Source organism: Macrotis lagotis, chromosome 2 (genome assembly GCF_037893015.1).
Source record: "Macrotis lagotis isolate mMagLag1 chromosome 2, bilby.v1.9.chrom.fasta, whole genome shotgun sequence".
Lineage (NCBI taxonomy): Eukaryota > Metazoa > Chordata > Mammalia > Peramelemorphia > Peramelidae > Macrotis > Macrotis lagotis.
In genome coordinates this window covers 191,570,760-191,598,004 of record NC_133659.1, presented here as the reverse complement: position 1 = coordinate 191,598,004, position 27,245 = coordinate 191,570,760, and the positions used below count along the sequence as shown (strand labels likewise).

The 27,245-nt window shown below is 46.5% G+C and overlaps 3 protein-coding genes across 4 annotated transcripts; 2 read left to right on the top strand and 1 right to left on the bottom strand.

Annotated features, from left to right (window-relative positions):
- Positions 1–33: 33 nt before the first annotated feature.
- Positions 34–4,798, bottom strand: LRRC46 (leucine rich repeat containing 46). Its single transcript, XM_074224140.1, has 8 exons — positions 4,490–4,798; positions 4,306–4,405; positions 3,372–3,480; positions 2,026–2,072; positions 1,771–1,880; positions 1,542–1,611; positions 1,036–1,181; positions 34–531 (listed from the first exon to the last, which is right to left on the bottom strand). Exons 1-8 carry the CDS (start codon positions 4,497–4,499, stop codon positions 134–136), a joined length of 990 nt encoding a protein of 329 aa, XP_074080241.1. The 5' UTR covers positions 4,500–4,798; the 3' UTR covers positions 34–133.
- A 64-nt stretch (positions 4,799–4,862) lies between these two features.
- MRPL10 (mitochondrial ribosomal protein L10) lies at positions 4,863–10,776 on the top strand. Its single transcript, XM_074224141.1, has 5 exons — positions 4,863–4,969; positions 6,892–7,061; positions 7,280–7,444; positions 7,674–7,818; positions 10,478–10,776. The coding sequence occupies exons 1-5, from the start codon at positions 4,924–4,926 to the stop codon at positions 10,750–10,752; spliced, it is 801 nt and encodes a 266-aa protein (XP_074080242.1). The 5' UTR covers positions 4,863–4,923; the 3' UTR covers positions 10,753–10,776.
- Positions 10,777–12,838: 2,062 nt separating this feature from the next.
- Positions 12,839–26,779, top strand: OSBPL7 (oxysterol binding protein like 7). Of its 2 annotated transcripts, XM_074224130.1 has the most exons (24): positions 12,842–13,014; positions 13,398–13,488; positions 14,894–15,049; positions 15,272–15,397; positions 15,555–15,608; positions 16,046–16,159; positions 16,439–16,555; positions 16,651–16,768; positions 17,837–17,940; positions 18,268–18,360; positions 18,457–18,589; positions 18,669–18,763; positions 19,131–19,226; positions 19,767–19,904; positions 20,198–20,288; positions 20,691–20,938; positions 21,313–21,450; positions 22,691–22,754; positions 22,927–23,005; positions 23,773–23,917; positions 24,315–24,459; positions 24,648–24,774; positions 24,918–25,040; positions 25,244–26,778. In XM_074224130.1, the coding sequence occupies exons 3-24, from the start codon at positions 14,966–14,968 to the stop codon at positions 25,350–25,352; spliced, it is 2,541 nt and encodes an 846-aa protein (XP_074080231.1). In that variant the 5' UTR covers positions 12,842–13,014; positions 13,398–13,488; positions 14,894–14,965; the 3' UTR covers positions 25,353–26,778. The 2 variants fall into 2 exon arrangements, with proteins under 2 accessions (XP_074080232.1, XP_074080231.1); XM_074224131.1 differs by lacking the exon at positions 14,894–15,049 and having other exon boundaries at positions 12,839–13,014; positions 25,244–26,779.
- Positions 26,780–27,245: the final 466 nt, after the last annotated feature.

The following is a 27,245-nucleotide window of genomic DNA, read 5'->3' as shown; positions in this document are numbered from 1 at the left end:
GGGAGGAGTCTACCCAGTAACGTGAAAGGAACATTGGAACCAGAAACTATTTATTAGGAATGAGTTCTGTCAAGGAATGGGAATTTAAAGGCATGGCCTGACCCCTTTATTCCCCCCAAGGCTTTGCAGTCTTTCATTTCTTGGCTCTGTTGGTTGCTGTGCTGGTACCGACTTGAGCCTTGGCTTGGGGGCCTGTGATCAGCTTTCCCCTTTTCTCCATTTGGACTTTGTTGCTCTGCCACTGGCTGTCTATGCCCTGGGGCTTCCTGACAGCAGACGATTGCCCTGCAGAAGTAGCCACGGGGCTCTTGGAAGAGGTGGAGGGGCCCCTAGAAGGTGGAGGGGCCCCTGAAGGGTAGAGGGGCTCCTGGAGGGTAGAGGGGTCCCTGGAGGGTGGAGGGCCCCCAGGAAGCATTGAGAGGTCGGTGATCACAGGTTTCATTGACATCCTCATTTCATGCTCCATCTGGGCTTCCCTCAGTCTCCTTTCCCTATGACTGGCCAGCTCCTGTTCCAGTTCCTCAAAGAAGCCTGTGGGAGAAGGAATTACATACCTAGGTCCTTGAATTCAGAAAGATGAGGCTGGATCCAGAGCTGCCTAGCTTTTATTGCAAATGGAACAAGTAGCACAAATCCATCTCCAGGTAAACAGCTTGAGATGCATCCAGGAGATCAACCCTGACAATATCCTTTGAATTTGGCATTCCGGGGTTGAATGAGGTCTGGCAACTGCCTGTGCCCCTAGTTTACTGCTCTGAGGTAGAGTGTTTGGAAAAACATTTTAAGCTTCCTATCTACTTCTCCCCCCATGAGACTGAGGGGGATACAAATCAGAGAACATGGAGTTTTGGTGAAATACATTCCTGACTAAAGCCCACAATATGGTCATGGATTCTCATTCCTAAACCAGCTCAGATTTGCTCTGCCCCTTCTCTCTTCTTTGAGTGTGCTATTGAAGTGACATTCCTCATTCCCTTCTCAACCCAGCAGTCTATATAGATTAAGAGAGATATGGATGTGGGAGAGAATAATCACCTCGTTCTGCACAGAAGGGGCCGTTCAATTCAGGGAACTCATCCTGGGTATCTGTCGCTTTGGAGTCTTCTTTTGGGTCCTCCCAACCAGACATTGTCTCACCATCTAGCTCTAGAAGCTGAGGTAAGGACTCTGTCACTATTTCTCTACAGGGAGGAAAAGGCAGGATTGTATTAGAGAGGTGCATCCTGTCTGTGCAAGGGCTCTTATCCAAGTTATCAAGGAAGCACAGAAAAAATAGGGAAGAAATAGTCTTTTGCTCTGCACCTCAAGACAAACTATCTGCTGTAAGGAAGTGAGCTTGTAGGATCTTGCAGTTGTTCAGTCATCATCACATGAGCTGTGAACTAGGCTGGGGGCTATAGAAATGAAGGAGAGTAAGCAAGAAAGGACAGGATTCATAGATCCTTGAGATGTGGTGAGAGAAAAGGGAATAAGTTCCATCTACCTTTGAGATAGCTTGGTTCTTTCCAGTTGTTAGGTCTAGCTGTCTTCCATTTACTTACCTATAGCCATCCTGCTTGGTACAATCATTTCCAGAAAGGTTAAGGACTAGGAGGTTCTGGGGAAGCTCACCTATACAGGCAGAAGGGAAGACAATGAAGCCAATTAAGAAACCCAAGTTTTTTGCAATCACTTATGATATGCCCCTCAACCCTACTCAAACTTCTGTGGGGGGGAATTGGGAGAGCAGTTAACAGTGATTGGAGGCTCAGGCCCCAAAGGATCTCCTACCTAGTTGCAATGTTGCAATCTGGTTATGGGACAAGTCTAGGAGTTGCAGCTGCTGGAGACCATGAAGGTTTTCTACCTGTTGGATTTTGTTTCCTGCCAGAGTTAGGAAGCTGGGGGAAAGGGGGAAAAGACAAGAAAGGCATAAGATACAGATGGGGAAGTGGAACACAGAGGCATGGATGTTGGAAAAGAACAGCCTTATTACTTTTTTGTGGGTATTCTGAATGAGACAGAAGACCAGACTGTATCACCTACCGTAAGCGAGGGAGGCAATCTAAGTTCTCAATTCGCTGGATCTTGTTCTGTAACAAAATGTGAAGGTAGGGAAAATTTAAAAAAGAAATAAAACCCAAAAGTGTTCTCTCCTCTTCTCTAATCCAAGACCTGGAGGATGTCTTCCCATTCTGGGGAAGCACCTTGATGTTAGTAAAGCACTTTTTTTTTACAAGTCTCTGAAGCATCATCTTCCCCCTTTCAGCCCTTAGTTCTGGGACATTCCTATTTACCTATAGCCATCCTACCTGCTATAGCTGTTATAATCAGGGCTGGTCAGATCTGATTCCTCCAGCAAACCTCCAATTCATCTGTTCTAGTTACACAGTCACAATGTATGGAACAGAGATCAGACCAATGAGAGACAGGGAAAAAAGGAAAAGCACTGCTATCTCCCACATATGTGGCTCAATTATTTTTTTTGAGAACAATGAAGGAAAGGGAAAGGAACTGGTATTACTGAACATATAGGAGAGAAGATGGAAGGGACAAAGAAAGCAGTCCTTAAGTCTTAGAAGGATAGTTGCTGGTTTCCATAAGAGGCTCAGGCTGCAACAACATGAGATATTTCGGCTAGATATCAAAAAGAACTATCTGATGAGGAGGGCATGGCCTATCAAGTGGGAGTACAGGGTCTCCTTTTTAGGTCTTCATTTCAACCGGGTAAAATTATCTGAATGAAGGCATTCCTCAAGGTAGAGCATTGGACAAAATGGTTTTACAGAATCACAGATTTCTCAGAACTAGAGAGAGACCTTTTCAATTACTTAGTCCAATCTATATAATCACAACAGTCCTGACAAATGGCTTTTACTTGCAGAATTCCAGTGACAGAGAATTCACTATATCATGAGTCAGCCTGTTTCTTGGCTGCTCCTCTAGCAAGACATGGTACTAAATATCAGGAAATTTTTTCCTTCTAACTAAATTATGTCTCTAACTTCCATTTTCATAAGATTGGTACCATAAAGATCATCCAAGTACAATCTCCTATTACAGATAGGGAAACTGAAGCCCAGAGAGAATAGTGATTTAAATAGAGTTATACAGATTAGTAATGGCAGGTATAGGATTTGAACTCAGATTCTCTAACTCCTAATCTATATACTTTCCACTGTGGCACCCTACTTTGTTCTCAGGGTCACTCTAAAGATGGATATCATAAGTACCACTAAATCTTTTTTTTTTTTTTCCATGAAATACACACACAGTTCTTTGGAGAATTATTGTATAAACTTCAGATGTGGGGATCAGGGACTACAAATGGGGCTTTTTTTTCAGATCCTTCTGAGGTGCCAGAGTCACTTAGGATGATTGAGAAAACTTACCTCTTGAAGATAGAGACTGTGAAGAGCTTGGAGGCCCTCCAGATTTCCAATATAGCCAATGCCCTCTCGGTCTAGATGGACAGTCTGCAGTGCAGCAAGAGCTTGAGGCCTGGAAAGAGAGGCAGTCATAGTGAGTGAGAGACCCACATTTTTAGTTTCTCAGAGCCAGAAATAGCATTTCCCAATGCTAAAAGATTTTGATTAGATCTCAGCAATAACATCCTCACTGCTGTATTAAGGGTTGTCAGACTGGCAAGGGTCTCCCATGTAGCAGAAATTGCATTGGGCAGGATTCCAGTGAGACCTCAAGTAGGACTGTGAAGCTGATGAAAAGAGTAATAGATGAAGATTGAGTCTGAAATTTTCTTTGATTATTTTTTTTAATGAAGAAACCAATAAGACCTCAAACTACCCAAGATATCAGCAGGTAGGGACATAGATAATATTATTTTTGCAGGCAAAATGCCATACCTATTTTTTCCAATTGCTTTTTCTTTACATGTTTATTTATTTAGGTTTTTGCAAGGCAATGGAGTTGTGACTTGCTAAGTAATGAGGCAGAATTTGAATGCAAGTCTTCCAGTGCCCTCCTACCTAGTTGCCCCGTAATTGCTTTTCAAATGTCCCAAAGAATTTGACTGTCCCCTTTTCAGCAGTTTTTTTAAGGTTTTTGCAAGGCAAATGGGGTTAAGTAGCTTGCCCAAGGCCACACAGCTAGGTAATTATTAAATGTTGGAGGCTGGATTTGAACTCAGGTACTCCTGACTCCATGGTGGGTGCTCTATCCACTGCGCAACCTAGGTGCCCCTCAGCAGTTTTTGTGGAGAGGAATATAGAAAGGAGTGATGAAGAAAGGGGATAGTAAAGAATAGTATTTAGGAGTTTCAGGACAAATGAATCCTTGGATTCACCTTCTAACTCACTAGATACCCACATGATCTCTGAAGGATCCTCTTCTCCAGTGAAATCCAAGTTCCTCTTGGCAATGAGGGCATCAGAGATGCAGACACCCACAGGGCTGGGAGCAGGAACAACTAGAAAGAAAAGAGGGCTCATTCACACCCTTCCTAGAAGTGAATCGGGTGGTGGTCCTCAAAGGTCATTGCCATTTTAGTTACCTTCAAGCATGGCTTCCTTTGAGGAGGGGCCTCAAGTCCTGGGGTCGCGGGAGAGATCAGAGGAAGAGCAGCTCTGGAGCCCTTGGGGTGAAGAGAGAGGGAGGGGGAGAGGGGTCACCGCAGGTGCAATGGGGAGGAGAAAGGATGCCAAGAGATGAGAAGCGCCGGGCAGGGAGGATTGAAAGAGGGAGCAGCGATCTGAGGGCCCGCCACGGGGAGGCGCTGCGGGGAGGATTGCCTGTAGTAGGGTCTGTTTGTAGCACCCGGACCAAGTTGCTAAGAGACGAGGACGCTTTGATGTGCGCATGCGCCAGCGTGATCTCTAGGAAGTGGGGCGGGAGGGAAAGCTTCCGGTTCTGACCTCGGACTCCCATGATCCTCTGTTCCTTCCACCTCCAACCGGGACCCGTAGGGGACTTGTGGCGAACGCGGCGATGGCCGCGGTTGGAATCCTGAGCTGCCGCCTCCGGCTCCGGCCCGGTAAGGAGCGGGGAGTGGCATTTCGGAGCAGCCTGATAGACGCCCGGAAACCTGGCGCCCCTGCCGACCTTTGGCCCCTCCCGCGCCTCAGCCACCTCTATACTCCTCTCAGGCCTCAGTGACCCTTGACCCCAGCAGGCCCCCCGCCCAGGGCAGCATCTTCCTCGAGCGGCCACAACTGTGAACCCAAGTCCGGGCCGGCCTCAGCCTCAGAGACTGGGACGGAAACTCCAGGCGAGCTGCCTGGCTCTTAGCGCCAAAGATAAACATCCTTGTGCGGAATTAAAAACCCTTCACGGCCCGGCCCCGTCCCGTCTCCTCCGGCCGGGGCCACATTCCGCCACCGCTCAGGTCGGGGGTCGGGACCTTTCACCTGTGCACCCCGTTACCGCAGGCGTAGACTCCGCAGCTGCGCTTCCGAATAACCTCTTTTTGGTTTTTTTTAAGGTTTTTGTAAGGCAAACTGGGTCAAGTGACTTGCCCAAGTCCACACAGCTAGGTAATCATTAAGTGTCTGAGGCCAGATTTGAACCCAGGTACTCCTGACTCCAGGGCCGGTGCTTTATCCACTGTACCACCTAGCCACCCCCCCCCCCACAACCTCTTAATCAGGACTTTTCCTGATCACCACCCTCCAGCCCTCAAATCGAATCCACTATCTCCTGGTCTTGTTTCTCCCTAGCAGAATGACAGCTTTATGAAAGCAGGGACTGCTTTTTTATTTTGTCTTTTGCATTTCTTTTTCCTAGCACAAGTTTTGGTACTTAATAAATACTTGTTAAATGAATGTTTGGGTGTGGAGATTTTGTCCTTAAAATATCCTCTGAGTCTTTTGGAAAAGCCACTATTGAAAGTAACTGATAGTAGAAGAACAGGGTTTTTCTTTAGTATTTTAGGTTTGACAGGAACTTAGAAACTTATATAGTGGAAAAAGCATGGAATTTGACATTAATGTCTTGACTCATCTACTTACTGTCTTGGGGAAATCACTTTTTCTCTCTGGTCTTCAGTTTACTCTTAGGTCGTTTTTTTCTTAAACCCCTTCTAGCTTGAAATGTGCTGGTTCTTTGGTCTTCTTCTTTTATAATAGATGTTATTTACTCCCAGATCTTAAGGGGATGAACACTACTCCTCTTACCTGAATTTATTTGAGCCTCATATCAAGTCCTTTAATTTACTTGGTGTGGGCATTATCTCCTTTTACAGATGAAGTAGCTAAGAAAGTTTAAGTGAATTAATTGCCCAGAATCCTACAGTGGATTTGAACTAGTCTTCAGGTTCATTCCAGAATTCTTAATTTGAAATTTTTAGCTTTTCACTTAACAAGTATTTAAAAATTTAACCCATTCTATTACCCTCCTTTCCTTATCGAGCAAATAAAACAAATGGACAAATGATGCTCTCAATACATATCTGCATAATCTGGCAAAGAAAAAAAAACCCAGATTGCCTGTATCCAAAAATATGGTTTGTTCTTCGTGTTCTGTCAGCAGACGAGTGGTATTGCATTGATTAGTGTTCTAAAGTTTTTCAAAGTTAATGTATCATTGTATAAAGTTGTTCTCCTAGTTCTTGTTCAGTTTGCCTTCTCTGGTTCTCCTGAAATTGGCCACTTCAATTCTAGTTCTCTTTGTACTATATCATATTTCCTCTTACAATTGTCTCAAACTCTGGAATAGTAATAATTACTGTGATATATTTCTAGAAAAGTTCAAAATACTTTATCCTTTGTCCTTGCCAGAAGGAAAAGCTCTAGAGTTTTAGTAAGTGACTGCTTCAAGGTCATATAAGAGTAACAAGAGGTAGGTTTTAGCCATGTTCAGGGCTTTGCAGTTGTGATAGGGAGAGAGTACATATTTTAACTCGATACCTTTAATTCATGGTAGACCTTATCTTACCTATTTTACCCTCTATCTTGTCAGGCCAGCTACCCACCATCCAGACCGTTCGCCATGGTTCCAAGGCTGTCACCCGACATTTTCGAGTTATGCACTTTGAACGACAGAAGTTGATGGCACTGACCCAGTATATTCCCCCCAAACCTGCCATTCCCCCATGTTGCCTGCCTCCGCCTCCCAAGCCACCTTCCGAGGTAAGAGATATAAGACCACTGGAGGAATGTGTGAGTTTAAGTTATCTGTTTCTTTGACCAAAGCAGAGGCCAAGACCAGGACTCCACTCACTATTGCTTCAGTTTTCTCTACTCTGGGCAAGCCTCCAGGACTCTAAAATGAAAAATGCACTTGGGGGATTTGTTGCTTCTGAGAATTTGTAGATTTTTCATGTTGTTTTTTTCTCTTCAATATTTAGGAGTTGGGCTTGAATCGACTGCTCCGGAGGGAGGTGACAGAAGTTTTCAGAAAAAATCGAATGATTGCTGTCTGTCAAAATGTGGCTCTGAGTGCTGAGGACAAGCTCCTTTTCAGGCACCAGCTTCACAAACACAGCATTTCTGTGAAGATCTTTCCCAATTCAGTAAGGAAGGGACTGGGTCTTGTCTTAATTTCTTATACCTAGACTAGAGCATCAGCATCTGCTTCCCTCTCCTCATTCCCTAAGCTTAAACACTCTGGGGAAGCTAGAAAGACACTAAGTATGGTGGGTCCATGTCCCCTTTATACTTCCCATGCACATGCTGAAAAGTATTGATTGCTAGAAGTGGGTGATGTATTTCTGTTAACCAATTATGCTCTCCCTACCCCAGATCCTGAGGCCATTCCTGGCAGAATCCAAGTACCAAAATCTGCTGCCTCTCTTCGTTGGGCATAATATGTTGCTGGTAAGCCCAGAACCCAAGGCCAAGGAGATGCTTCGAGTCTTGAGGAGCATGCCTGTCTTACCTCTACTTGGTGAGAACCCTGACTGATAAGAGGGTGGAAAGTGGTGTTATCATCTGTTAATGACCAATTCCTGATGATGAAAGGGAATGGACACCTAGGGAAAGTCCATCAGGTCTAGGGGAGAACTGTAGAGAATATTCTAGTCAAATTATTTAGATCAACTCAGTCTTCATCAATATCTGGATCTGATGTCCTTAGTATACCTGCACCCCCCCCACCTCAGGACTGGGGAGACATATCTTGGTTCATGGGGCCACTGTGACACGTGTAATTGAAGATTTGAAATATGTGTTTATACTTATATGAATAGATACACAGATGCTAAGCAGTCTGGGACAAATCATAAACTTCATTGCTAAGATGACAGGTTGATCAGAGCTAGATGGAATAGTAGTTGGGGAAGGGGGAGGAATGAGGAGACAGTCTTCTCTTGTCATTAAAACTGCCTGATCAAAGACTGCTAGGCAGAAGAAGCAAGGTAATCCTACTGCTTTAACTGGAGAATCAAATTGTTGAGTCAAATAAGAATGTTTGACCTTAAAACTCTATATAAATTGAAGGAGCCCAGAGAACCAGTCTGTAGTTAGGAGACAAAGTTTAAAGATTTTGTTTATTTTGAATTTTACAATTTTTCCCCCAATCTTACTTCCCTCCCCCCACCCCCCCCCATAGAAGACAATTTGTCAATCTTTACATTGTTTTTGTGGTATACATTGATCCAAATTGAATGTGATGAGAGAGAAATCATATCCTTAAGGAAGAAACATAAAGTATAAGAAGATAGCAAGATCAGACAATAAGATAGCAGTTTTTTTTTCTAAGTTAAAGTTAATAGTCCTTGATCTTTGTTCAAACTCCACAGTTCTTTATCTGGATACAGATGATATTCTCCATTGCAGACAGCTCCAAATTGTCCCTGATGGTTGAACTGATGGAATGAGTGAGTCCATCAAGGTTGATCATTGCCCCCATGTTGCTGTCAGGGTGTACAGTGTTTTTCTGTTTCTGCTCATCTCACTCAGCATCAGTTCATGCAAATCCCTCCAGGCTTCCCTGAATTCCCATCCCTCCTGGTTTCTAATAGAACAATAGTGTTCCATGACATACATACACCACAGTTTGCTAAGCCATTCCCCAATTGAAGGACATTTACTTGATTTCTAATTCTTTGCCACCACAAACAGGGCTGCTATGAATATTTTTGTACAAGTGATGCTTTTGTCCTTTTTCATCCTCTCTTCAGGGTATAGACCCAGTACTGGTATTGCTGGATCAAAGGGTATGCTCATTTTTGTTGCCCTTTGGGCGTAGTTCCAAATTTCTTTCCAGAAAGGTTGGATGAGTTCACAGCTCCACCAACAGTGTAATAGTGTCCCAGATTTCCCACAACCCTTCCAACAATGATCATTATCCTTTCTGGTCATATTGGCCAGTCTGAGAGGTGTGAGGTGGTACTTCAGAGAAGCTTTAATTTGCACTTCTCTAATAAGTAATGATTTAGAGCAATTTTTCATATGACTATAGATTGCTTTGATCTCCTCATCTGTAAATTGCCTTTGCATATCTTTTGACCATTTGTCAAGGAGCTAAAGTTTAAATGTAGTCTCAGACACTTTTGTTTTGTGGATTGAGTGACTCGCTTAGGGTCACATAACTAGTAATCTGATTCCAGGACTGGTGCTCCATCCACCATGTCACTAGCTACCCCCTCAGACACTAATAGTATGATCTTGAGCAAGTCATTTGTCTCCGTTTGCCTCAGTTTCCTCATCTGTAAAATGGGAATGATAATACCTACCCTAAAGATTTGTTGTCAGGATCAGATGAGATATTTGTAAGGTGCTCTGCAAACTGTAAGGCCCTATAGAAATTCTATTACAGGGATGATGTTTGTTGATCCAGGAGGGGTTGATGCTGATTGTTTATAAAGAGGCCCAAGACCCACCAGCCTCCTGTTATTTACTCCAGACTTAGACCTGTATCATCCTCAGTCCTCACTCATTCACCCTCATATCAAGTTCACTGACAAGGCTTGGTGCTCTCCTTTATGGTATCTCTTGTATACATTCCCATCTCCCCACTCACCCAGGCCACCACCCTAATTCTTTCCCCTGACCTACTGCAGCAGCCTTCTAGCTGGTCTCCCCCCATTCCAGTTCATCTTGCTTTCAGCTGCCAAGATGATTTTTCTAACATGTGGGTCTGATCATGCCCTCTTCTGGGTGTCCAGGGTCTCCTTTTTAATCTCCTCTAAGCTTCCAGAGCTTAAAACTTTTGGGCTGCCTTGTGTAAAACCCTCAGTTTGACATCTAAAGTACTTCAGTATGTCACCCCTTCTTGTTTTTCCATGTATTCTACAATCTAGCTCTCTAGGGTGGCCTTTGGACAGCTCCTCAAATGCCACCCTCCATTTCCCACCTCTGAGCCTTTGCACTGGCTGTCCCCCAGGCCTGGAATGCTCTGCCTCATCTCTGCCACCTTTTAGTTTCCTTTGCATCTCAGCTCAAAGCCTGCTTTCTGTGGTAGGCCTTTTCTGGTTTATGTAGCTAGTGATTTACAAGCTATATGTCCTTAAATGTTCCCCTTAATCTCCAGAGTATAGCTCAGGGCTTGGCACATAAGCACTTCACAAATTCCTATTGATGGACATTCTCCCATTTTCTTCCAGGTGGTTGTATTGATGACACCATCCTCAGCTATCAAGGTTTTGTGAACTACTCCAAACTGCCCTCACAGTCTTTGATACAGGGGGAGCTGGTAGGGGGCTTAACCTTCCTGTCATCTCAGACCCACTCCCTCCTCCAGCACCAGCCCCTTCATCTGACTGCCCTGTTGGATCAGTACCTCAGACAGCAGCACACAGACGACAGCACAGTGCCTAGCACCAAAGAGCTGGCTTCCCCTGACCCTGTAATGGACACTCAGCTGGGCGGGTCTCAGTGAACATAAATGTACTTTGATTCTAGAGCCTTTGATCTTGTGTGCTTGAATGGGAAAGAATTTGGGGTTGGAGATGAAAATGAAGCAAGTCAGGGAGGAGAAGAATTTCTTTGATCCAAATCCCTTAGCCCCTTGGTACAAGACAAGATTGGAAAAACCAAGGGCCTAGCTACTGCTTCTAGTAATGCTCCTCCTAGAAATTGCAGATCACTTCACTCACAGCAACCCTGTGAGAATATTGTCTTTCACTTACAAATGAGGAATTAGATTTAGCCAGATTAAATGAAAAGTTAGTTATTGTGGGAGCTAGGTTTTTCTAACCCCAAGTAAACCACACTTCTAACTGTGCCCAACGGCAAAGTTTTTTTTTTTTGCAAGGCAGTGGGGTTAGAAGTGACTTGCCCAAGGTCATACTGCTAGGTTAATTATTAAATGTCTGAGGCTGGATTTGAACTCAGGTCCTCCTGACTCCAGAGTCAGTGCTTTAACCACTGCTCCACCTAGCTGCCCCCTGGCCAAACATTCTTGATCCCAAAGAAACCTGACCTAGGTGGAGGAAGAGAAACTTGAGAGAGAGAGAGTGGATATTTGGGAGTCTTGTTTACTCTTTTCACCATTTCTAGATAAAGTATTGTATTTTCCACTTCTACAGTAGCTGAACTCTTGGAAATAGGAGATGGGGGGAAAAGAAGGGCCTGGGGGACAAGGTTGAAGCTAAGGAGGAAATAATGAATTTATCATCTGTGTGTGGAGTACATTGTATACCTTGTGTTTGGGAAGGAAGGTTCCAGGAGAATCCTGGCAAAAGAATTCCTATAGAGTTCTCAATCTAAGGAGGAGAAGAAGTAGACCACAAATAAAAATCATTGAGGTAATGCTAGAACTAAGCAGAATGGGAGTAGGGCTGTGCAGGGGAGCAGTAGTATACAAAGGACCACTTGATTCTAGCTATATCCAGTTTTCTATAGCCAGGGAGGAGCTTGGTTCTTTACAACTGCTGGTCTAGAGCCAGCTTTATACAGTATCCAGTGAAGACCATTGCATCCGAGACCACTTAGTCAACATGAAAGTGGATTTAATGGAATGCCCTCTAGACCTCTCATGCCAGAAAAGTTCTAAGTAGTACTGTCTGGGAATGAAATACTAAAGTCTGAATTTGGTCCCCTAAGAGTTGGCTGACCTGTCCTTGGACTTATTTTCTGTCACAGTGACACAGCAAGTGCTCAGAGCATCAGCTGGCATTGTCACTCAACACTGCCTCCCCAAACTCCCAAGCATCTGGTTGAACTAACCTCCAGGGCAGGTTTTTTGGATCACAGATCCCTTGGCAGTCCGATGAAACTTGTGGACCCCTCCTCAGAGTGCTTTCTAAATGCATAAAATAAAACAAAACTTCAAAGGAAAACAGTACTATCAAAATATTAAAAAAAATCAAAATATTTTTTAAAATCCATGACCTAAATGTTGAAGGTATCTAACACATTATTTTTACAAGCTTGAGAACCACCACCCCTACTCTTCAGCTACTAAAACATTGCCCAACTCCTGAAGTTCATCTCCAATTGCATTTCAGAAAGGCCTCTGCTTCAGCTGAAGTGCTGAAATAAATCTGTGGAGGGTGTCACTTTAACTTTGCCTATGAGTGAATTCTATTTTAGTGTGCCTTGCTTAAAAATTGGTAATGATTGAGAGGTTGAAGGACATTGGATCTCTTTTTCCTCCTCACCATTAAGGAAGAAGGCTGGGTTAACTGGTACACTTGTCCTGGGCACTGTTCAACTCTATGTGTACCCATGTCAGCCCTATATGTTGGAGAATCTTTGTCTCTGGGGAATGCTTTCCCAGTACCTTATCACTCCCCTCAGGACCTAAGCAGTATTACCCTCTTATTGATTCTACCCCCCCCCAAGGTATTTGTAGTTAAGTGATGTGCCCAGGATCACTTAGCTAGTAAGTGTCTGAGGCTGAATTTGAACTCAGATCCTTCTGACTTCAAGGCTGGGACTCTATCTAAGCTGCCTCTGTATCAGCCCCTTTAGGGCAAGTTTCATTTTCATATTGGAGGCTAGATATTCTGCTTCCTGCTGTAAACTCTCACCATTAGACTGATCTATTGCCCTGGGAGTGGCCAAGTGTCTCAAGGAAGCTGGCACTGCCCTAGAGAACCAGGTATCCTGGGGGCATCTCTCTCTCTCTACAACTATCAATTTGACACCGCTAGCTCCAAAATCTTTGGTCCATTTTCAGATCTTAAATGAGGCAGTGGTAAGTATTAAGGTTGAATTAGCACTAGATACCAGCTTAGGTCAGGTTACTAGCAGGTGTCAAAGTCGGGTCAAGGCAGCCCAGCAGCAGTCTGAATAAGCTAGTGGCTTCCTCTGCTGGAGGCCCCTCCTTTAACGATTCCCCGCCTTTCCTGACATTTCTGGAGTTGTTCCAGTGGAGCTGGTGGTGTCCACTCACTGCCACCCCCCACCTCACTTCGGGGATGCCTGTTCGGCCCTGAGTCCTCCCAGGAGCGGGGGGGCAGAGCTGAGCCCCGGATGCCCAGGGCCTGGCAGGAGGGGGGGATAGAGGGGGGCCGAGGAGGTGGGGAGATCCGGCTCGAGTGGAGGCTACGACGTCTCCTTCCTTCCTGGTTCCTGCAGTAGCTGCTCAGCTCAGAGAGGGAGACGGTGACTCAGAGGCAGTGCAGGCGATCAAGCAGGCAGGCAGACCTGGCAGTCCATGGGCACTACGGTAAGGGGCCACGTTGACATCACCCGGCATCCCTAGGGGGGAAGGGGTCTACTCTGCTTCCAAGCAGGGAGGCAAGGAGGGAGGGAGGGAGCTGTCCACTTCATTCCTTATCCCACCTTCCCCTCCCCCTTGGCTCAATGTAGATAAAGGTGCCCTGTCTCCTATGACTCTGTGAGAAGTCAGGACCCCTATTAAGGCCAAATAGCCCTAAACCACAGGTAGAGTTTGAGGAAGTTTCAGTAGTGGGATCCAGGAGCTTTTCCCCATGGCTCAGTCTTCTGGCCAACCTTGTGCCGCTGGGCAGTCCTTCCTCTAATACTCACATTCCATATCGTTCTCACCTCACTGGTCTTGTTCCTCAGGTGCCTGGTGCCTCAGTCTCTTAAAGATCACCTGAGCAACAACCCTAGCTTCAGGCTAACACCTTTTCCTTTCACCTCAGACACACACACACACACACACACACACACACACACACACACACACTCTCATGCATTATTGATCAAGCTGTGGTGCCAGGATGGCCAGTGTTGGTGCCAAAGGCACCAGTGGGCACTGCTGCAGGACCTGGGAAGACCTTGAACTGTTCTTGCCCACCCATTGTCCCCACCTACAGCTTCCCCACCAACTTGAGTTGCTTTTCCTTTCTATCCTTATTCTTTTAGCAGATGGATAGCAGCTCTATTTTTGTGCCCCAGGGGACTTGGGTCCAGGAGTGTTAAGAAGGAGGAAGGGAGGGGGAGGCTATAAAGGCTACAGGGGTGTGGAAGAACTTATGCTATGGTTAATGGTTAATGAATAATGGGAGGGGAACAGGTGGGCAGAGGGAGAAAAAAAACAACTGCTCTGCCCCAGGCCTCAGTTTCTCCATTAGGTGTTATATATGGTGGGTAGGGAATGAAGGGGTAGAGAAAGTGGGAAGGATTCTGCACAGTTAATCATGGCAGAGGTGTCACTTGGCAATGAAATGGGGAAAGGGAAATCCTTAAGGAAAAGCTTATATTTGGCACATATTAATAAATGGTAGTTGATTGATCTTTGCCTATTTAAACCTTATCTGTCTCTTTCCCCAGTTACTCTCCATGCCAATTTTTTTTCCTACCCCCACCCCTGGGTCTCTGCCAAAATAGAATACTTTCCAGAACCTGATTGTGTGTTCCCATCCCTTTTGACTTGCTTAGAATCAGCTTGCTCACAAATTCCCAACTTCCCTTCTCTAGCCAGGAGTCAGAAATTGGCAGGGAGCTGGAAAAACGGGGCAGAGATGATAGGGAGTTTGGAGGTGATGCTGGGTCTTAGAGCTTCTGGGCTGAGAGTCAGTAATCTATTTCCCTGGAGGGTTTGGAACTAGCTTAAGGTGAACAAAGAAGATGACTTGTTCAAAATCGTCTTTCTCTTACTCCAGGACAGTCTCAGGACCATTAGGTGACATTTCCCCCTTTCCCCTACTCTGACTGGACACTTCCTCATCCCCCAAATGGATACCCAGGAGAGGGACCCTGGCTCCCCTCGCCGGGCTGCTGCTCCCTCCCTCTCAGACAGCACCCAGCCTTCTAAACAGGTCCGTTCATCAGCTGGAAGCATTGGAATGGGGTAGATGAAGAATGCTCAACTCAGTCATGCCAAATGAGGGTTTGGGAATGACTCCAAAGGGAGGGAGTAGAGGATATCCAGGAGAGATTGGAACTAGGGAGTTGGTCCCTGAGTCCGACCTGGGGCAAGATCTGGGATGAAAAATGTTCTGAGAAGCAGATCTCCCCAGGAAACTTTCCTTTGCCTCCAGGGGTTGGAACTATGGGAAGTTGTAGAAGAACCTCAGGGAAGACTGGGGACAGAAGTGACCCAACCAGAGAGACAAGAAGGTCATTTGCTCAAAAAGAGGAAGTGGCCCCTGAAGGGTTGGCACAAGGTAAGGGGAGGAGCTCCCTACTCCCCAGCAAAAGGCTTTTGTCTTTTAAAAAAATAAAAAAGAGAGAAGAATTTACAAAGATGAACCTGTGATTATTTTCCTTCCTGCTTCTGGTTCTCTCTCTATGGGTCTCTGCCCCTCCTCGACTGTTCCACAGAGATACTTTGTTCTCGAGGATGGAATCCTTCGTTATGCAAACACCAGGCAGGATGTGAGTTTGAGGATTTGGAGTGTTGGGACTGGGCGGGGGGGGGGGGGGGGGGGGGGGGGTTGGGAAAGCGGTAGGAGAATGAGGGGAATTCTATACATTCTTGTGGAGGTTGTGAAATGTGTGGGTATGGTAGGAAGAATGATGGTCATAGAATTAGATCAGAATTAGAATTCCTGCTTGCATATACCAGTAAATACCTTAAGCAAGTCAGAAAACTAATTTTGGCCTAAATTTTCCTATCCATAAAATGAGAATTACATAGTTTGTTGTGGAGAGAGCACTTTGGAAAGCTTTGATTCCTCAAAAAGAGGTGAATTGTGGGAAAATTAAAAACTTAGAGGAGGCTAGGGTTAGTGGCAGGGTGAGGATGGTTTCATGGGACTGAGGCAGGACCCCAGTTCCATCCCCCCAACTCTCCCGGTTCCTAATTCCTCCAGATAGCCAAGGGAAAACTCCATGGCTCCATCGATGTTCGATTATCTGTCATGTCAATTAACAAGAAGGCACAGAGAATTGACCTTGACACTGAGGATAACATTTACCACCTCAAGGTGAGATGGAACCCAGTTTGACAAGGCAGAAGCAGTGGGAAGGAAGAGGCAGGGGCTGGGGGAGAGGGCGGTTGCCATAGAAATAAAAAAGACACTAACATTCTCTTCTCACTTGTGAATAAGTAGCAATTCAGGGAGATAAATAAACAGGGTTGCTCAGCTACTGTAAGACTGAGAAATCAAAATGGACTTGGTTATCAGGATCTGGGCCTCAGGTCACCTCACTTTGCAGATCTGGAGGTCTGCTGTCTTTCTATCTCTCACTCTCTTCTCCCATAGATCAAATCCCAGGAGTTGTTCCAAAGCTGGGTGGCCCAGCTCTGTGCCCACCGAATGGCACAGCGCCCAGATATGGCCAGATGCCCAAAGCTACCAGTGAGTAGCACCAACCGGAAGGTAAATCCTAGAGAAGGAATGTTGTTAGAGTAGAAGAGGGATGGCTGAGACTGAGACTGCACTCACTCAGTTTGATTCTTGACTCATTCCTGCAGGCATCCAGTACCCGCCTGGCATCTACAGACAATGTCTCTGCCCTGCCTGGCCTTGGTTCTAGGGACAAGGTGTCATCTTGGCTGAAAGACAGTGAGGGACTAGATCGATGTTCCCATGGTGAGGGGTGCCCCCAGAATCAGTCTCCTTCCCTTTATAAGCTACATTTTCCTGAGTTCCTATCCTCACAGAACTTCCCTGTGTGAAGGCGGAACTATAGGGCATGCTCCAGGCACCTTTCCCCTATAAGTATGGTATTATCATGTAAGCTCCTTCATTTATTTGCATTCCCCCTAACCTAACATGAGCCTATGTATAGGAAATCCTAACTAGATGGTTATGAATTGGTTGATTGATTAAGCTGTTTAAAGTCAAGGACTGTGCCTTATGGCTTTTTTTTGTGTTTGATGCCCACAGCTCAGCACTAATATTTCCTTCCCCACTTATAGGAGACACACAGTTACTGTTTGACAATTGTGGTCATGATGGTTGGGGAAAGAGGACTTAGAAAGAGAGAGACAAGGTCAGATGAACACAGAGAAGTTTTAGTGTTGGGGAATCGAAAAGCAATTGGGGGGGGGTCTAGGGAAGGCCAATAGGGAGAGAAAAATGGTTAGTTGAGGAAGCTAGGTACCACAGTGGAGAGTGCCTGGGCTTGAAATCAGGAAGAAATGAGCTCATATTGGGCCTGACAGTGTGACTCTGAGAAAGTCACTTAACCTCAGGTTCCTCATCTATAAAATGGTAGGAATAATAGCCTCTACCTCTCTAGACTGGTGAGGATCAAATGATATACTAATTATATTATAAATATATATTATGTAATATATATAAATACTATGTAATAATTATAAAACTCTGAGTTTAAAGATTGGTACTATATAAATGTTAGTGATTATTAAGGTGGGGAAGAATATTACAGGCTGGGAAAATGACCAATTTCAAGGAAGAAGGGGTAATATAAAGACTAGTGATGGAGGGATAAAGCCTGAGTCCCAAGCCCTAGGAAACAGAAGGGTGCATTGGTGAAAGCAGAGTGACTCAGTTTGGGTGCCAGAGCTCCCAAGAGACAAGAATACTTTAGAGGGTTGATCCCTAAAGCTACCTTATGAAGTTCAGATCTTAAGGACATGTGGTTGGAGAGAAAGAACCTTTTACAGTAGTTCCCCTCCTCTTCTCTCTCCTCAGAGCTCTCTGAATGCCAAGGGAAACTTCAGGAGCTGCATAAACTACTCCAGAGTCTGGAATCTTTGCACCGAATCCCGTCTGCTCCTGTCATCTCCACACACCAGGTGAAGCAAAGGATGGGGAGGGCACTCACTGGGTGTGCCACTTCTGGGGAGGTCACTTCTTCCCACTCACCCCCCTCCCCCACCCTGCCCTGAATAGGTACCTGGCTTTTTCTTCCTGCTTTTCCATAGCATTGTCCACCAATATGTTTCCTTATTTGGTTATCCTTGGTCAGTCTGCCTGTTTGCTCATCTACACTGTTCTTGCCCATGTGTGTCTTTCTCTGCTCCTCTCCCTGGGGTTTGTATGTTGCTGTTCTTTTACCACCCCACTCCCCAGGTCCAGCTCCCCTCCCAACTGACTTCCCACCCCTCCAAACACTCTGCCAGGCCTCAGTGACCACTGAGAGACCCAAGAAGGGGAAGAGAACCAGTCGAATGTGGTGCACTCAGAGTTACGCCAAGGATGACACCATCGGAAGGGTGAGTGTGGGGTAGGGATGGGGCCCTTGGAAATTGGAGGGGATCTGGGCTAGGGTTTTTCTTTTTTTTGATCTTCCTCTTCCTTCCTGACTTCAGGTGGGCCGTCTCCATGGCTCAGTTCCCAACTTGTCTAGATACCTGGAATCCCGGGAACCCTCTACTCCTCGAGGGCTGCCCCCTACGGACTATGCCCATCTGCAGCGAAATTTCTGGGTCCTGGCACAGAAGGGTAAGTCCTGGACAGGAGAAGAAAGAGGAAAGGGCTTCAGGAAGGAGAGGGAACCCTGACTCTCACCATCCCTCTGCAGTGCATGGCTCTCTCAGCAGTGTCCTGGCTGTCCTTACTGCTGAATGGGATCGACTTCGGGCCAGTCACCAGGGTTCAGAAATGCAGAGACTAGGGGTGAGGCGGGTAATTGTATTCCTGAACACAGGAATTGGGAGGTGCTGAGGGGGGTAAAGGGAAAGGGGTGGAAGGAGAGAAGAACTGTTGAGACTGAGAACCAAAACATTAGATTCAAAGACCTGGGAAGATGAGATAAATTAGAAGGAATCTGTGTGTGTGTGTGTGTGTGTGTGTGTGTGTGTTGAACTGCTACAGTACACAACCACAGGTGGTTATAGCCCATATGAATCTAGGGAGACTTTTAACTTGTGTTGCCAGGAAAAAGGGTGGGGTGGGACTGTTGGAACTTTATCCAGTTCCATATATTGTCTGAGAATTAGACCCCATCCTTAGCCTTGAAGTTCCCCAATGCCTCTTCCTACAGCTGTCTGAGGTTCCAACTGGCCAGAGACGCTCCCACACCTTGTCCATTTCCTCTGACACCACAGCTGACTCCTTTAGCTCCCTCAACCCTGAAGAGGTAAGAGAAGTAAGGGTGATGTCCCTGGAAGTCATTTCCCCCAACTCCCTTCTGCACTCCCTCCCCGAGGAAAAACTAAAACCCAGGACATGTAAAACCCAACAATCCTAGCTCTCAGGATCCCTCTCCCCCATTCCTCTCTCATTGCCCCCTCCTCACTTGTTTTCTATTTGGAAGATGCCACTTAAGAGTACACCCATAGAATGAGAAGAGGGGGAGACTTTCTGTCTGTCTGTCTGTCTCTCTCTTTTAGTTTTTGCAAGGCAATGGGGTTAAGTGGCTTGCCCGAGGCCACGCAGCTAGGTAATTATTAAGTGTCTGAGGTCGGATTTGAACTCAGGTACTCTTGACTCCAGGGCGGGTGCTCTATCCACTTCGCCATCTAGCCACCCCCTGTCTCTTTTCTAAACGGAAGTTTCAGGGCACTTAAAACCAGTCTGTTCCATCCTCTTCCTTTTTTTTCACCGGGGACTTTGAAGCAGTGCAACTGAGCTTACATGCAGCACACCCAGCCTTAACACTCAGCTCTGACTTCTGCAGCAGGAGGCTCTGTATATGAAAGGTCGAGAGCTAACCCCGCAACTTTCCCAGCGCAGTATCCTGTCCCTGGCCGACTCCCACACCGAGTTCTTTGATGCCTGTGAGGTTTTTCTCTCTGCCAGCTCTTCAGAGAATGAGGTGAGAGGGGAGGGAAGCCCTAGGGTGGCAGGAGTTGGGACCCCATAGGGCCAGAGTGGGTTTTAGGGATTTTGAGTCTGTGGATTCTTTAAGCCCTCCTCCTTACTTCTTCCTCCCACTAGTCAGTTGGACATCCTTTCCTCTTCAACCAAGTTACTGAGCAGATGTCCGAGGCTCAGGGAAGTCTTTCCCCTTTCCCATCCCAAAGGCAAACCTTCCAGTTCCCCTTCCATCAGAGACCTGAGTCTAGACTCCAGAGCCCCCCAGAGAAGTACCACCTTCCTCTCACCTAGGGCTCAGAGGAAGAGTCTTGTACCAGTGAAGTCACCACTAGCCTATCAGAGGAGGTGCTGGACATCGGGAGCTCTGAGCACTGCCAGAAAGGTGCCAGCCGCGGGGTATGGGACAGAGGAAGTTGGAGGGAGGATGGGGAAGACACTTAGTCCGGGGACTGGAGGAGGTTGACTCTCCTCTTTAAGGAAAGATGCTGGGTAGTTTCAAACTGTTTATCCTTCTGTCCCTTTTGCCTCCTGTATCCAGGAGCCCTGAGACCTTGGGGAAGGACCAGAAGGGACTGGGGACTGGGGCAGGGGTGGAAGGGTGAGGGGTGGGGGGGGGATCGAACCTCTAGGGAGGGAATGCTGGAGCTGGAGGATTCTCTGAGTAGGTGCGGTCCGCCCCATCCCGCGCAGGGTGCCGCAGTCGGGTAGTGCCCACCGCAGGTCTGCGCGGGCGGTCCTGGGCGTGGAGCGTGGCGCTGACGCGGGGTGGGGCGGGGGGAGCCAGGCGGCTGTGTTCCAGGGGACACCGGCCTCGCCCCTCGGCGACGCTGCCTGCCCGCAGCCAGCGGCCCGGGGACCGACGTGAGCCTGTGGAACATCCTGCGTAACAACATCGGCAAGGACCTGTCCAAGGTCTCCATGCCCGTGCAGCTCAACGAGCCCCTCAACACGCTTCAGCGGCTCTGCGAGGAGCTCGAGTACAGCAACCTGCTGGACCAGGCGAGCCGGACGCCGGACCCCTGCGAACGCATGGTACGAGGCTCTGCGCCCCCGCCGCTCCCGGGCGCCCCCGGCTTCCTCCCCCAGGGCTGAACTAGCGTTCCGAGGCCAACCCCCTCATTTTCTAGAGGAAGCCGAGCCTCAGAGCTAGCGTCAAGGATTTGCCCATCACGTCTTACACCTGCTCAGGACGGACTACCCCAGGACTTAGAAGCCTAGAGACTAGGGCTGTGTCCACTTTCCCAAGATACACTCATCCCACTCAGGACCTGCCCAGACTTTTTAGGGGATCCCAGTCTGGGGTGGGGAGGAGGGAAAGGGAGGTTGGGTGGTAGAAGGCAGGGATTCTCTTTGACTCTCTCACCCCCTCCCCCCACCCCGACTAACTAATCTGCCACCATTCCCAGTTATACATTGCAGCCTTTGCCGTCTCTGCTTATTCCTCTACCTACCACCGAGCCGGATGCAAACCTTTCAACCCTGTTCTGGGGGAAACCTATGAATGTGAGCGGCCAGACCGAGGCTTCCGATTCATTAGTGAGCAGGTGTGTGGGCTGGGCGTGGGGAGGGGGCATGCGCCAGAGCAGGTGAATTTGGAGCAATTACATACCTGTGTACGGGTATAAACACACAGATATACCCATATACACACATGCATCCATTCATCCACAGTTATGTACAGACTTTCTCAAACAGTCGTTATTGCTAGCTGTATTCCCTCCATTGTATTCCCCCATCCCCATTTATTTTATTCTCTCTTTTTCTTCCTTCCTTTTCTTTTTTCTTTTTTTGCAAGGTAGTAAGGTTAAGTGGCTTGCCCGAGGCCACACAGCTAGATAATTATTAAGTGTCTGAGACCGGATTTGAACCCAGGTACTCCTGACTCCAACGCCAGTGCTCTCTATTCCACTGCACCACCTAGCCGCCCCTTCTCTATCTTCTTTCACCCTGTCCCTCCTCAAAAGTATATTGAAGAAAATCACTTTATTGGCAAAAAAGGGGGCATTGCATCTGACTGCCCCCCTCCCAGGATCTTCCCTCCTTTCAATCACCTACACCCCCTTCCCACATCCCCTTTCTCCTTTCCCTTTCCTCTCCTATTTTCCTGTAGGATAAGATAGATTTCTATATCCAATTGAGTGTGTATGTTATTCCTTTTCTCAAACATTTTAAAACTGGTATTAAGATTTTTGGTATACTGTGTATGCATATATGTATAATTTCATTGGTGTGAGGAACTCTCTCTACCAATGTACCTGTATAGATTTATAGACATAATTTAATTTAATTTTTTGTGGGGAGGAACCAGGTCTTTTGTTTCATTAGTAATTAGGGGCATTCCCTTTCCTCAATATACATTGGTATGTGTGGGTATGGGTGTGTATAAATAAACATAATTGAGGATGGATATAAAGACCTGGGATTTCATTGCTATTAGGAAACTTATTCTATGAATGAAGATTGAGAATTTATCTCTAATTTGTTGTCTTAGAAAGTTTTATGCAGGCACTAAGAGGTTTAACATCTCTCTCTGTGATTGTTCAGCTAGTCGTTGACACAAGACACAGGTCTTGACCCCAAGTGATCCTGTTTCCAAAACTAACCCTCTGTCCATCAAACTAAGGTGCTTCTCAAATAAATCTATATTATTGTGTTTCATTATAAAATAAGGGAAGTCAAATATGGAAAGAAGTAGACATCAGGTGTTGTGAGTGGGTGTGGAAAAGGGGTGCTAGAAGAGCCTGAAGGGCAACCCAGAAATAATCTCACTGTCTTCTGCTCCAGGTTTCCCACCATCCACCCATATCTGCTTGTCATGCAGAGTCAGATAACTTCATCTTCTGGCAAGGTAGGAGGAGGCATGTGAATGGGTGAGAAAGGAAGGGGACAGAAGAGAGGGGTGGGATGAGAACCCTTAGGAATGAAATGAGAATGTAGGCTATATGACAGAATTTGAACTCTTTCAGAAGGAATTTCTCTCCAACTTCCTTTCTACCTTTCTTCCATATCACTCAATCTAGATATGAAGTGGAAGAACAAATTCTGGGGAAAATCTCTAGAGATCGTGCCTGTGGGGACTGTGAATGTCAGACTTCCCCGGTGAGTGGTTGCTACCTAATTCTGTCAACCAGAATAAGACCAACTATGAATTTTTTGCAGGCTGAGTTTCATGGGAACATGGAGGAGAGGGGTAGGGGGACAGAGAAGGCTGGGAAATGAGGGAAGAGTAGAAATCAAGATGAGAATGCCTAACCTGCTCTGAGAAACAGAGAACACAGTGCTGTGGCAAGAGTTCTAGAACCAGTTGTCAGAAGTTCTGGGTTTCAAGTACCCAGCTTACTGGCTCCTTTCCTTTGGATCAGCTTTTTAAGGACTCTAGCTTCCATATTTCTTATCTGTAAAATGACTTTATCTTGCTTGCAATATTCACCTCCCAGAAATGTTGTAAGAAAAGCACCTAAATATTATATAAAAAGATATGAAACCCCTGCACTGGTGTTTCATCCTGAGTGGGTTCTCCAATAAGCCAGTAAAACACGGGGTCTGGCAAAGTTTCAAATCCAGGTCTATAAATGAACTGTATGTTTATTATCCAGCTAGTGAAGTTCAGAGGTTCTCATCAGTGTATTGGTCACAGGAGTATGAATTTTGCGTCTATAGCAGCTGTCAAGGGTTATTCACCAAACCATAGAAGGGCTATATTCCAGGTCAGTGGGTGGGAGATTGACAGGACAATCCACACTGATGAATCCTGAACATATGGAAGTTTCTGTGTCAGCAACTTTGGCCATTCCTTTCAGCTGAGCTAGGAGGCTGACTGTTTACTATGACCTTATCCATCTATCTATGCATTCTGTTTCCTCCAGGTTTGGGGACCATTTTGAGTGGAACAAGGTAACATCCTGTATCCACAACATCCTAAGTGGCCAGCGCTGGATTGAACATTATGGGGAGGTACTCATCCGAAACACTCAGGACAGTTCCTGCCACTGCAAGATCACCTTCTGTAAGGTAGGAAGCCTTTGCCTGTCCTGCTCCTGCTTCTGTAAGGTCATGTTGGAACCCTGGAGTCAGGAGGACCTGAGTTCAAATCTGGTCTTTGACATTTGGCACTTACTAGCTGTGTAATCTTGGGCAAGTCACTTAATCCTTATTGCCTTGCATCCAGGGCCATCTCCAGTCGCCTTATCCATATCTGGTCACTGGACCCAGATGGCTCCGGAGGAGAGAGTGAGGCTGATGACTTAGCACAGCACCCCTTCATTCCAATCCAAGTCATGTGCTTGTCATGGCATCCCTGATGTCATGGTCTTCGAGAACAAAGGACAAACATCATCAAGGTCATGTTGGAACAGTGGTCTACCCACTGGGCTGATCACCTTCTTCTTCCATTTCCTAACACTCTCAGGCCAAGTATTGGAGCTCCAGTGTCCATGAGGTACAGGGGGCTGTGTTCAGCAGAAGTGGGCGTGTCATCCACCGGCTTTTTGGCAAGTGGCATGAGGGGCTATACCGAGGGCCCCCACCTGGTGGCCAGTGCATCTGGAAACCGAGTAAGAGAAGTGGCCACAGGGAGTGGGGCAGAGGAGAGATGCGGGAGGCAGGGCTCTCTTCACTCCACTTTTTGATGCCTGCTGGGTCAGAATCACTTGGATCAGGATAAGGATGTAGGCTGAGGTATTTGCTTCATCTGCCATTCTTTCTCTAGCTCTAATCAGCTTAACCTCCCTCTCATTCCCAGACCTGATGCCTCAAGATCATGAGCGGAACTTTGGCTTTACACAGTTTGCCCTGGAGCTGAATGAGTTGACAACTGAGCTGAAACGCTCTCTGCCCTCCACTGATACTCGGCTACGGCCAGATCAGAGGTCAGACATCTCTGGACTGTCTGCTTTTTCCTTGGGTAGTGGCACTGTCAGGATCTCTCGCAGGGAGCCTGAGTGTGGGGGGGTGGAAGGTCACTTCAGTCTTGAGTTGGAGAGGTGTTACTAATGGAACTTTGGTTGCTCAGGTATCTAGAGGAGGGGAATATTCAGGCTGCTGAATCGCAAAAACGGAGGATTGAACAGCTTCAACGAGACCGCCGCAAAGTGATGGAAGAGAACAATATCATCCACCAGGCTCGATTCTTCAGGTGCCCAAATAACATCTCCCTGGGCCTCCTCCCTCCTCATGTCATGGTGCTCTTCCCCTCCATCCTCTGGGTCATCTAGACCAGACAGCAATGACAGCTGGACTCACCTGGAGCTTTCCAAAACATCAAAATGGGGAGGGAAGATGTGGGAAGGAAAAACCTCAAGGCTGCTTTATTGATTATCTCCTCTTTCTTCTCTGCAGGAGACAGACAGATGGCAATGGAAAGGAATGGTGGGTCACCAATAACACCTACTGGAGACTGAGGGCTGAGCCTGGTTATGGGAACCTGGATGGGGCTGTGCTTTGGTAACCTTGGCCCCTGGAGGGGGATACAGAGACCTTTAGTACTCCTCAAGGGCTACTTCTCCCTCCGATTGCCTTGCAACACTATGGATGCATGGAATGGGGTAGAACATTCATCTCCTTTCCCTGGAGACAAATGGGCTAACCAGTTGCTCATTTCCTCTGCAGGTCAGAGGCTGGTTCCTATCTTGTGGGGGTTTTTTTTGAGGGGGGTGGGTCACAAGCCTGTGGTGTCTCCCCTACCCCAGTCTTGTTGCACCAGCAACAGGCATGTAATATGTGTCTTTGTCCTCTCACATACCATTTTGCTTTTCCACACTGGCTTATGGGAGGGAGACTTCAAACTTCCCACCTGCTGTTGTTTCATCCAGTGCCTTGGACATGAAGGACTCTGTGACTGCAACCTTGTCCTTATGACCCTCTCCACATCCTTCCAAAAAATCCTTTCAGATTTGGCTGAGATGGGGACAATTCTTGGTTTTAACCTCTGCATTGCTGCCCCTCTCTTTGTTGCCAACATACCTGCACCAATTCCTCTTCCCACTCTTTTGTCCTCAACCATCTCACTTGCTGGTTCTCTCATATCAGCTGCACTAATTTGCTTCTGCTGTCTCTGGAAGCCACACCACCAATACTTTGGTGGTAGTTGTGGATTCTATGGGAAGTGAGTGTTCATACAAAGATAACAGCAGCTTTGCAGCACCTGAGAGTCAGAGCTGGGGCCAGGGCAGGTGTGTGTGTGTGTGTGTGTGTGTGTGTGTGTGTGTGTGTTTTAAGGGGATAGAGAAGCTGCTTGCAGGCAAGCCGGCTTCCTCATCAATGGCTTCTGGGATCCTGGGTCCCTCCTCCATGGTAACTATTTCTTTTCAGGCCCTCTCTGTTTTAAGGTGAATTACCATGACTTTCTGAGCTCCAATAAAGGAAGTCCCAGATTTCTGTTGTCTTTTTTTTCAACCCTTCTCCAGTTCCATAATTAAGGTTCATAGATTTTGGATTTAAAGTCCAATCCCATGTTGGTGCTTAGTTTCTGGATACTATACATAGGAAGTCTCATTAGAGAGGAGACCCTTTTCCCTGCTTAAGACATAATGGGGTACACAGAATACCTTGATTCAATCTCAGCTCTGCTAATCATTATCATTGGAAACTTGGGCAAATCTCTCCATCTCTGCAGCTGATTTTTTTGCACCAAAACTATGAGCAAAGGAGAAAGAAAACCTCACTGCATTTGGACGTTGTTTTAAATCTCGTCTGCTGTTTTCTCTCCCCTGTGACCTTGGGCAAATCATTTCAACTCCCTAGGTTTATTTCTGGATCTCAATCTGTAAGATTTGCATGTGAGAATCTTGCCTCACTTATTGTATAACCCTAGGGAAATCACTTCACCATTTCAAAGCTTGGTTTCTGGATATGTAAAATAGGGAAAATAATAGCCACTGCAGGGTTTGCCTTCAAAAGCAAAAGGAAGGAAATGAGCATTTATTTTGCACCTACTATTTGCCAGGTCCTATGCAAAGGACTTTACAATTATTATTTAATTTGATGCTAATCACAACCTTGGGAGACAGGTGCATCATTTCCCCCATCTTACAGTTGAGAAATTGTAGGCAGAGCACCAGTCCTAGAGTTAGGAGGACTTGCATTCAAATCTGACCGCAGACCTTGACGCTTATTAGCTATGTAACCCTGATCAAGTCATTTAACCCTGATTGCCTCACCAAATCAACAAACCCAACAATAACAAAACAACTGTAGGCAGACAAGTGACCTGTCGGGTCACACAATTGTAAGTTTCTGATATCAGACTTGAACTTGGGTCTTCCCAACTCCAAGCACAGAACTCAATTCTCTATGCCTCCTAACTTTTCCCACCTCAGAATTTTATATGAATGTCAGTTAT